This window comes from Trachemys scripta, chromosome 4, assembly GCF_013100865.1.
Source record: "Trachemys scripta elegans isolate TJP31775 chromosome 4, CAS_Tse_1.0, whole genome shotgun sequence".
NCBI classification, from domain to species: domain Eukaryota; kingdom Metazoa; phylum Chordata; order Testudines; family Emydidae; genus Trachemys; species Trachemys scripta.
The window spans coordinates 7,759,569-7,770,798 of NC_048301.1; the positions used below are offsets into that span (position 1 = coordinate 7,759,569).

Here is an 11,230-nt window from a genome sequence, read left to right on the forward strand (position 1 = left end):
GAGAGCTCCCTTTGAGTTAGGCCTTCTGAGCTCGCTGCTCCCACACGCGCCCTCCGGGAACACGGTGCCCTATTGGCTCCCTAACGTTCTAAGCCCGCCTTAAGCGGCTTTTCTCTCAGCCCGGACCCGCCCATCTAGATCTCACTTCTACCATGCGCAATGGATGACCTCACCGCTCCAAACTCTGACATGCGCGCCTCGCCGCACAGAGCCCGAACATGCGCAATGGGGGCTGATCGGTGCGACTCCGAAATGCGCATGCGCTCTGTCGGCTCTGCCACCAGCGCTGTGTGTGCGCGCGCGCGCGCGGCTCGGTTCGGGCATGCGCAGTCTGGGCTAGTCAGGGCGCTATCCGGGAATGCGCATGCGCCAGAACTAGCCCGTCCACCAGCGGCGCGGGCCGGGTTCCGCTCTCTCCTTGACATGCGCAGTAAGCGCGCTGGGCTGGCGAGAACACGGAAGTCTCAAGCGAGTAAGCGCCGGCCGCGTAACTAAGATGGCGGCCTCCGTGAGGCGCTGCGCCGTGGCCTGGCTGGTCCCCGCCGCGGGGCTGCTGGCGCTGCTGGCCGGCCCGGGGGCGCTGGGGAAGCGGAGTGAAGTGACGGTGCTGACGGACGGGACGTGGCGGCAGCTGCTGCAGGGCGAGTGGATGATTGAATTGTGAGTGCGCGCGCGGGACGGGACCGCCCCTCCCCCCGCCCCTGCGCCCCAGCGTGTCTCCCCTCCCCCACCAGCCCCGCAGGGACATGCTGGGGGGGCGGGGGGACGTGGTGTCCGGGCCTCGGCCCGCGCTCTTCCCTTCCCCCCCCATCCGCGAGTCCCTCCCGGGGGACGAGTGTTCTCGGGACCACTAGGGCGTCGCCCCATACTCCCAGCCTGCCCTGGGGTGTGTTGGGGGCGCCCCTCCTCCCTCAGGCCGCCCTGCTGCTGCGGTGGGGGTGGGGCCCCGGGGGCCCTGCCCCCCCCCCCGGCCCGGTGTGCAGTCTGCCTCTGGGATCCTGGCCCCGCCCGCTGTGCTGAGATTCCCAATGGTGAACCACCGCCTCATGGACCCGTGGGGTGGAAGGGAGCTCCCGAGGTCATCCCCTCCAGCCCCCGCATTGAGGCAGGGCCACACGTTATCTAGACTTGATACAAGTGTTTACCCAACCTGTCCCCAGCCTCCCTAGATAAGCAATTCCAGTGCTTAATTGTCCTGACCCTTAGAAGCCTTTTTTTAGTGAATGTCTAGCCTAAATCTCCCTTGGTGCAAGGTCTGTTAATTGGGATTATTTTTTTCATCTATGATTCTGCGCCAGTGTCTCAGGCAGGATTGGGCAGCTTTTAAAACTGAGGCTAGTTTCTCCTTTGTGCAGACTTCTTTCAGTAACTGTAACATTCACAAACTTGCATCTGAAGAAGTGAGGTTCTTACCCACGAAAGCTTATGCTCCCAATACTTCTGTTAGTCTTAAAGGTGCCACAGGACCCTCTGTTGCTTTTTACAGATTCAGACTAACACGGCTACCCCTCTGATACTTGTAACATTCACAGTTTGCCATACTCAGTTTTGCTAACAATTGTTCTCTTAGGGAGCTGTTACTTAAGAGGTAGTAAAGGTGGCAAGTTTATGAGGCCTGAAGGCATGGCTTAAAAATGAAATAGTGATAGCTGAGAGCTGACTCTGTGGTAATCAGATCTTTAATTTGCTTAATCTGTTAAAATGGGTTGTGGCTGCCCATTTGTTAATATCTCTTTAGCACTGGAGTGTTAGTGTGTATTAAGTCACTAGGCACATTACTTGCAGTGCAGTGTTTATATTCTGGCTTATTACTGTATGGTTGAATAAAATAGCATTGTGTTTTCTCCCACTGTGTTTTTTGAGACCGACTTTATTTTTCAGTTATGCTCCCTGGTGTCCTGCCTGTCAGAACCTGCAGCCTGAATGGGAAAAGTTTGCTGAATGGGGGGAAGATCTTGAAATTAACATTGCAAAAGTGGATGTCACAGAACAGCCAGGTAATCTGTTACATATCTGAAAAAAGAAACCATATTTTATACAGATGTTTACACTTTGTGCAGTACCCAGAGGCTGTGTTGCTTCATATGCTTTGTTTGTTTTGTTTTTTTGTTGTACTAAAGTGAAATGTTGAGCGTACTTGTTTTAAATGAAATGAATAGAGACAATCAGAACAATACAATATCCTTAATTGTAGTGAGAGCTCATTAACTATATTTATGGTTGAGATTTTCAGAAATGCCTAAGTGGCTTAGAAGCACAAGTACTACTGAAAGTCAATGGTACTTGTGCTCCTAAATCATTTAGGTGCCCTTGAAAATTCCACCCTGTTTGAATTATTGTTGTGCCTGGAAGCCCCAACCTAGATTGGGTTCCCTTTGCACAAGCTGCTGTACAACACACAGAAAGAAACAGTCTTTGCTCTGAAGACCTTACTGTCTAAATAGATGAAACAGGCACAGACAGGTGAAATAACTTGCCCAAAGTCACATAGCCGATCAGTGCAGAGCTGGGAATAGAACCCAGGACTTCTGTCTCCTTGTTGAGTGTCATATCTATTAGACTATGCTCTCTTTCCAGTGTATGCGTGTCAGTTTGTGCTTGATCAGAATTACAGGGGAGCAACCGATATACATTTTTGTCAAGATACCTATGATAAACTCATTTATTGTCCAACACTGCTTATTTCCTCTCTCCCCACCTCCCCCCCCCAGTTCAAAATGCTCTTAACATTTTAAAAACGACTGTGTCCTTCTGCAGGTCTGAGTGGGCGATTTGTCATAACAGCACTTCCCACTATCTATCAGTAAGTACTCAAAATCCACAGTAATAGAGGAAATGTGGTGATCGTCTTATTAAATGTTGGATTTCTTGGAAAAATGATTGTAGATTATTTGCTTTATTGAGATAGGCTTTTTAGGACGGAGAGGAGGAAGTCTCAAAGCTCTTTGTAGCATTAATCATAAATTTATAATCGCCTAGCCTGACCTCCTGCATAACATGGGCCACGGAATGTCATCCAATGATTCTTTTGCAGTTAGTCCGTAACTTGACCTATCTCTGTAATGGGTGGTTCCATTTTTTAAACTTGTGTCTATTAGGTGGGTTTAATGCTGCTATTGGGTGAAGCACTGGCAAGATTGTCATCTTTCTGTAGTAACACAATATGAGTCTAGCAAAGATCCTATATTCTGCCAGATAAATTATGTTAATTGCTTTCAATTTTTTCTAAGACTCTTGACTTTAAAGTAGGATAAAAGGAATGATTATACAGAATACAGAAGAAAAATGCCATTGAACAGAAATGAATGGTATATGACTAGATTGTACTACACAGCTACATGATAATTGTACTATATCAGGCATCCTAAGGTACTCGTCTAACTTTTTACTCTTTGAATAGTTGTAAAGATGGAGAGTTTAGGAGGTACCAGGGCCAAAGAACTAAAAACGACTTCATAAGTTTCATCAGTGACCAAGAATGGAAGTCTGTTGAACCAGTTTCTTCTTGGTTTGGTCCTTGCTCTGTCCTGTAAGTATCAGATACTGATAAAATCATACTATATTATTTTCGCTACCAGACACATGCACATTCGAGGATTCTGTGAAACAAATTATTTGGTGCACCATAGCACTGCTTGGTTCACCTTAGAGCAGTGGTTCCCAAACTTGGTTCGCGACTTGTTCACGGTAGGCCCCTGGTGGGCCACTAGAAACTTTGTTTAGCTGAGCGTCCGCCGGTATGGCAGCTCCCAGTGAACCGCGGCCACTGGAGCGGCGAATGGCTGTATCTGCGGACACTCAGGTAAACAGTGTGTGTCGTGGCCCACCGGGGCTTACCCTGAACAAGCCGCGAACCAAGTTTGGGAACCACTGCCTTAGAGGGGTAAATGTAACTTTCTGTCCCCTATTCGAATGAGGCTGTCTCAGGGTCCATTATGTTGGTGAGGATAATCTTTGCAGAGTTGAGAATCTGACACTGTATTTTTGTTGCACTTTGTAGATTTTTTTCATAGGCTAATGTACTTGTTCTGCACGCTTGAGTGGAGCAGCTAAAAATTTGGAAAGAGTATATCATTGTGCTAGAGCGCTGGCAGTGTAAAGAACACGTGGAGACAAATCAGATGCAACCTGTGATGAGTGCAGGCAGGGAACAGTGGGAGAGTGATGTCACCGAGTCTCTCAAGGATTGTGCTGTTTGAAATGCTATCTAGCTGTCCAGTGATTTTGAAGAGCAACTCAGAAGATTGCTTGCTTTTAATTACTGCAATGCTCCTATGTTGTAAATGCTGGAGGTATATTGTTATTTTGGGGGAGGGATGGGGTAGTAGATGGGGAATTGCATAGCAAAATGACATTCCAGAATCAAGGTTCTGTAATCTGACTTGGATGATCCCATATTCTTATACGCTGTACTAGTTCGACAGTCGTGACACAGTCTAAACAATGATATTTGCGCTCTTCTGTACAAAAATACAAATACTGTGTTCATATTATAGCCTTTCTGCAATTAGAATAATGTCAGGTTCAGTTGCAGTCCTGCTCAGTGTTTCTGGGCAGTCCCCTTTAGGCCTGAAATCTTTGGCCTCTGGTGGGTGGAGGGGCGGTGTTTGTTTTTGAAAGGTCAAGGAAAATTGTGACATCTGTTTTACGAAGGTGTAAGAATACTTCTCCCATTTAAAAGCTATCACTTTGTTCAGAAGTCAAGATACCTGAGCTTTGGAAACTTGGTGTGCAACTAATCTTAATGAAAGAATTGGTCCACAACCAAGTATGACACACACAGGCTACTAATTAAATTAAGGTCAACAGAAAAATGACTACTGCAAGTGTACAATCGATATCTTTAATGTTTGTGCCTTAGTCACTGTGCATGTCTCTTTTCATAAATGCACACTTAAGTACTGAAAGTGGCTTAAATTTTCAACATGTCACCTTTTAGCTTTGCTTTTCCTAAAAAACAAAACACAAATGAAAACCACACGCTGGGGCTGAATTGAATACTACTTACGGCAGTGCAAAGATAGCATGGTAACAATGAAAGATCAGGAAATGCAAAAACCTAGAATTCCTACAGCAATAACTCTGATACTTATATGCAATATTTTATATTTCTATATGTGCATTGTGGCCAAGCTAGCGTTGCTATAGGAACCATTGCTTTTATATACCCTGACTTTTATTGTAACTCTGCAGTCTCAATGTCACATTATGATGCTTTTTGGATCGTATTAGTTACTTGAATACAAACATAATTGGTACTGTATAGGCTATGTTTGCCCTGAGGAACAAAGTCTAGTGCATTAACAAATAAAGAGTTAAAATGCATAGGCCAGCAGGTGCAAGTTCTATGTGGTGTGTGGAATCTGTAAATGTCCTTCAGAAGCTTGCAGAAGAAATAAACCCAGGTACCAAATAATGCCCATCTCCTGAGAGGGAGACGATTTCTAGAACCCTGCAAATCTGCAGATATCCGGTTGATATCTGCATTCGCAGATGTGGATTTTTGCAGCTTGAGGATGGAAGTGGATCCAAATTTTATATCTGAAGCCCTGCAAATCTGCGGATATCGGCATCATATCCACGGATGCGGATATCTGCTGGGCATATTTGCGGATCACGGATCAGCTGCGGATACATATTTTGTATCTGCACAGAGCTCTAACTATTTCAGAGTAAAGGGCAAAGGAGAAGTGGTTGGAAAGCAGCCTAATATTTTGGGATGATTGCAAAACTAACGTTTCTCAGTGTAGGTCTGATGAATAGCAATCAGAATGGGAGATTCATAGATCTGTGTGCTTCTGATTTGCCTTAAAAAAAAAAAAAATTGCAGTCTCCAGTTTCACTCTCTTCTGATTTATTTCAGGATGAGCAGTATGTCTGCTTTGTTTCAGTTGTCCATGTGGATCAGGGTATGTGTTGCAAGTCTGATTTTTTGTTTAATTTGAATAAAGAAAAACTTGGTATTTTGCCATTCTTGAAATGACTAATGTCTGTCTTTCTTTTTAGAATTGCCACAACTATTTTACAGAAAATGTTGGTATGCCAGTTTGGGGATCATATGCTATTTTTGCATTGGCAACTCTGTTTTCAGGACTGATACTTGGACTTGTAAGTGAAAAAATTTCAGTTATGAGAAACAAAAGCTGTTTTTTATACAGCATGGTAGATTAATGCAATGTAGAAGTTCAGAATTATTGAATGAAAACTTTTTCTTTTCAGATCATGGTATTTTTAGCAGACTGTCTCTGTCCATCCAAAAGGCACAGACCGCAGCAGCACCACTATCAAAGTAAGCATGTTATATGTTTCTAAGGGTTTCATTTTGTTCGAGGAAGCCAGTGAGTAAATCCTCGTTTGATAAAACAGGTATATAATATGAGGCTTATGATTGCTGGCCATGAAACGTTCACTAAAACGTTGGCTTTTTGCTGGTCAGTGATGTTGCACTTTAACTGTGATTATCTAGTGTCTAGGCTTCATAATAGGATCATGACTGGGGTTAGGAGAGGATATTGTTTACCATAGACTTCAGATGGTGAAAGTAGCTTTTGGAACATTTAGATATTTGGAGGATATTTCCTCCCTCACCCTCTCAATTATTTAATAATTAAATTAATTAAAAGTTTGGGCTTCAACACGCTTCAGTTCAATTCCAGTTTAGAACTGGTAGTCAGATTGAGGACAAAAGAAGACATGCCTCACCTTAAAAGGTGGAGGGGTTTACATCTGTTTACATAATCCAACAGTTCAGTGTAAGATGCTTCACTGGGAGCTATTAAAATGAGGTGTGGTACTAATGGGGATTGGTTAATCAGTGTTATAAAGACATGTGAGGAGAAGGCTCAGCCCCGTGTACCTCTAACTGGTGCTTTTAGGTTCCCTGTCCCAAACCTGAGGGAGTCTTATGCCCGGTTATATTTACTCAGTAATCCAGGAACACAAGTGACATAATTCCTTTGGTGGCAATGAATCTCTTTAGGCATTTTACATTTAATATCGGAATTCCCGACTTCTGCTGGTTTGTGGTTAATATAATTGCTATGTCTAAACCACTGCAGTTAATGTTCATGTGTATGGGAATTCCTAGACAGACCTGTTTGGTGTTGCGCAAACAAATAGGTCTTGAGATGAAAGTACTTTGTTTTCTTTTTAAGAAAAATTAGCACCAGAATCAGCCCGGCTCTTGAAAAAACTGGATGAAGAACAAGAAGCAGATGAGGAGGATCTTTCAGATGATGAAGCAGAGGATAAAGAGTTAGCAGACAGAAACTCTTCAACAAATGCTGTAAGACAGCGTCCTGTGAACCTTGCTGCTGCCACAGATAAATCATAGTTCCATGTACTTGAGGGTTTCTTGAGAAACAAAAAGGGTGGAATGTACCAGAACCTTCTGCTTGAAGAGAGGTGGAACTCGTATCACTGTAGTGTTCGCTCATCACTTTCAGAGAAAGCTACCTTTTAAAAAAGTCTCTGTGGCATCAGGTATTCAAAGCTGAAACTTGATATTGCAAATGGCGAAACCCAATACCATAAGTGTGTGGATTGGTGCTAAGAAATAATTTGTATGGCTTTCTGAATGACTCATTCTGTGGTTAAGTTGTACAAAATGCAAAACTGGTGTATTTGTAGTATTAGAAAATATTAGCAAGGCAAATGCACTAACCTGTTTGTCTGCTAGAGGATCTGAAAAGATTTCTCATTGTAAATCTTTCCAGTTTCACTCTGAAGAAATGCTGGAAAAAATTCCTCAAGTTATGGGACCTTAGCCCAGTTTTTGTGGTAAAAATGTTCACTGTTCTGTTAGGTATGACATTGAGTCGTACATATATCTGCAAAAAAATTTCTTTACACCAATAATGCAAACTAAGGGTATCCTCTAGTAAAAAAATAAGGCGATGAGACTAATATGGGACATTGGAGTCTTAAAAACTGAAGAGTGGCTTGTTAATGCCAATCATGCATTGGCCTGATATTCAGCATTGCCCTGTTATGAAACTTGAGTCTTCCCTTCTAATGTGGACCATATTACTTTTTTCCCCTCTCTTTTTAACCAATTTTCATCCTCTGTGCAGTAGGTAAATCTTGTATATCCCAGGCTGGAGGAAAAACTACAAATACGACTTAAAAATATGATTTGAAGAAATTTAATTTCTTGGTGGCTTTTCTCCTTCTGAACTCTTGAGTGGAAAGGTATTTTTCTACTCTTACAATCAAATAAAAAAATGCTTCATTTTTTTTATTTGAATGTATCCTAGATAACTAAAGTATACAAGCATTTGTTATAGTTGAAGAAAGCAGGCTGCCTGATCTTCCATGCTCAAACAGAAATAGCACACTCTCTCCTGTTAAACATTTGGTGTGAAAAACCTCGATTAAAATAGTTACTCTTGCCAAGTCCTAAGTTGAGACATTTCCAGAGTTTTGTGTTCAGAGCATCTCATTTTCTGCTGTTTTTATTGTGCAGAGGACATTCAGCACTGTGTCCCGGCCTAGAGGCACAAGTTTTCTTTTCAAATACCACAGGCCTTGTGGTTGCTTGCCTTCCAGGGCCACTATAATGAAGCTACTGTATTTATTTTCACTTCTGCTGCATTACAGCACGGATAAGTCTAAACTTCTTATTAAAACAAATGGAAAGCTGGTTCTCAGGAGTTAAAGAAATGATTTCCATAGGAATGGTCAGCAATGATCTCTTTTCCATGGTAGTATGCACACTCCATTCCCTGTGCTCTGATCCAGTAAAGAGTTTGCGTGCTTCATATTAGTTTAAGGAACTGTTTGTTTCTTTAGTGATATCTCATGGAAACAGAACCTTTAATAAAACCTAAAAGATAATATGCTATAAAACAAACTCTTAGAAATAGTCCTAAGCATTTTCTGTGACTATTTAAAGCTTTTGTGGCTTTCAGTTAAGACAGTGATGCTCCATATCAATCTGTTGAAACGAGTAATCTTGACTACAGTGTCTTCTGACCTCATAGTCACCCTACTGTAGTCAAAGCTGAGAACAGCAAAGGCCAGTACCTATAATTATTCAACCGCAAAATGAAGGTCCCTCATGTGCATTGTGAAGCTAATACGAAATCCCTCTCTCGCATTACACAGAAATCTCTTGTCAGTTGCATTGCCTCTTTTTAACAGGAGTAGAAGGCTCTTAAATGCCCCAGAGGAGATACACAAGTTCTGAGCTTCTCAATTAAACGTGTAATTCTTCTACTCTGAAAACTGATTTCAAATGGCATCTGGCAATTCCCTGTCTGTCTCAATGACTCCAGCTCAAACTGGCTTAGTTTACAAATAGCGTTTTCTGCCTAAGTGCCAGTTCCATCAGTTCATCCTGCTGTATGGAACTAAAGCTGTCATGATTCAACCGCATCTTCTTATGAGCATGGTTGTGTGCCTACTGTATACTTCAAGGAACATGTGTCACCCTGACATTTTTTAAAAATTGACTAATTTACAAAAAGTCCAGTTTCTTAGAGTGCCATTTTAAATGCTATGCCCTGAAATTAATATATCTCCTTATCCTTCTAAGGGTTTTTCTGTTTTTATGTCTATCTCTATATATATGTATATCTATATGTGTGTTAATACTGGAATTGTGTATTAGCGAGCCAAAGAAAATGAAGATTTCTGTTGCTAACTTCTGAAGTGGTGTTTGCAAGTGAAAGATTGCTGTATTTAGTAGGTGCAGCATTTTCAAACAAATGTGACTCCGTTCTTGCTGGTCCTCAGCTTAGTGAATTTGCGGTGCTAGCAGATTAAACATCTTTGTCATTTGCAAACAGTAAATTTGGTCTGGAACCACTGAGAGGCTCCACTAATGGAAATACTGATGCCATTTTTAATTTTTCACTGCAAATTGGCACTTTGAAGCCAGAAATGTTTTAACAATATTACTAATTACTTCTAGCAGAGACCAACAGAGAACAAGTATCTATTAATGAATGTCCAAGGGATGTGGAGTAGTTACATCAAAACAAACTTGCTCAACATTTGCAAATATTGCTGTTGATTTAATACATTGAAAGTCATAAGGGAGGGACAGCTTAAGTGTCTAAGTCATGTCTTGAGAAGATTTCTTGGCAATAAATAACACAAAATATGCATTTGTGTGTCAGTTAGTCAGATCTTTAATCAACCTGCATACTGTGATGGGAAAACATGAGTCAACTCACCAGATATATTCTGCTGTCAAACAAATCCTCCAGGGAAATTCTCACAAGAAAATGATCAGCTATAAAACGTGTCCTAGTACTTCCTATTAGTCTTTTTTGTTTATCTTTGGTGCTGTTGGTTTGATTTATCCTAAGCAAAAATATTTTCCATTCTGTGTTGGCACTTGTGCTGTTACCTTAGTAAAAGTGTAACTACAACAATGTAAATCAATCTGTTTTGGTCAACTTTTTAGATGAATCTGTTCCTACATTTTAAAATATCAAAATTAGTGGTGTGTGTGAAATGAAGTATATATCCCATATAATACACTTAGGATGTTTTTGTGGGAATTGCCTTAAATGCTATAGAGTCTAGATCACTGTCTGTTATCAGTAAAATAAAGCAATAATGTATGATGTACTAGAAAGAAGCAGCACTTTATTTGATAAGTGATACACTTCATTCAGCAGTGAAACTTGCACTTAATTTTGGAGAAGATTTGAGAGAAGGCAAAGGAGGCGGATAGAGCTGCATGTTCTCAATATGGAAAAGTGCTTATTCTAGATTTGAAATACAGTTCAACATAGCCTTCTGTATGTCTAAATGTAGCTGCTGCTTACAGATGCAGATGTTAGTTTTAAACAACTAAATTTGTATGATATATAAAATATATTCTTGATCTTTTTTTGCCAAGTTACTGCTTTTAAGTGAAGAAAAGCAGTGTGTTTTCTTGTTAAAGTGACCACACTCTAGTGTTTCTCTTGACAGGGTAACACTTGCGTAACTTGTCTTTGATTTTTTTCCACCTTTCCGAACACATTCCTGCTCTACAGGCAAATGATTGAACTAGTTCAAAAATTGCCTCTTAGACATAAGAGTAATTTATTCTGAGTTGTGTGAATCCTGATTTAGTGTCGCAGAGCTTGCATGTGTGCTTATTGTTGTTTGTGCAAATGCTGTGTTTAGAGATCATAGGCCAGCCTCATGTACTTTTGCTCACCTTTGTAAATCTTACGGTCATACTTTCACAATGCAATGGTTTGTTCTGCGAACATTTCTTCCTTTCATCTGT

The 11,230-nt window shown here is 41.5% G+C and overlaps 1 protein-coding gene across 1 annotated transcript; it reads left to right on the forward strand.

Moving 5' to 3' along the window:
• Nucleotides 1-435: 435 nt before the first annotated feature.
• Nucleotides 436-7,812, forward strand: TMX1 (thioredoxin related transmembrane protein 1). The gene is made up of 8 exons (XM_034768452.1): nt 436-660; nt 1,882-1,997; nt 2,758-2,803; nt 3,401-3,529; nt 5,864-5,909; nt 6,007-6,108; nt 6,220-6,289; nt 7,155-7,812. Exons 1-8 carry the CDS (start codon nt 497-499, stop codon nt 7,331-7,333), a joined length of 852 nt encoding a protein of 283 aa, XP_034624343.1. The 5' UTR covers nt 436-496; the 3' UTR covers nt 7,334-7,812.
• The last annotated feature ends 3,418 nt before the right edge of the window (nt 7,813-11,230 follow it).

Coding starts and splice junctions, on each gene's coding strand:
- TMX1 (XM_034768452.1), top strand. CDS start 497: ATGGCGGCCTCCGTGAGGCGCTGCGCCGTGGCCTGGCTGGTCCCCGCC. Junction 1,998..2,757: donor GGATGTCACAGAACAGCCAG/GTAATCTGTTAC, acceptor GTCCTTCTGCAG/GTCTGAGTGGGCGATTTGTC. Junction 3,530..5,863: donor TTTGGTCCTTGCTCTGTCCT/GTAAGTATCAGA, acceptor GATTTATTTCAG/GATGAGCAGTATGTCTGCTT.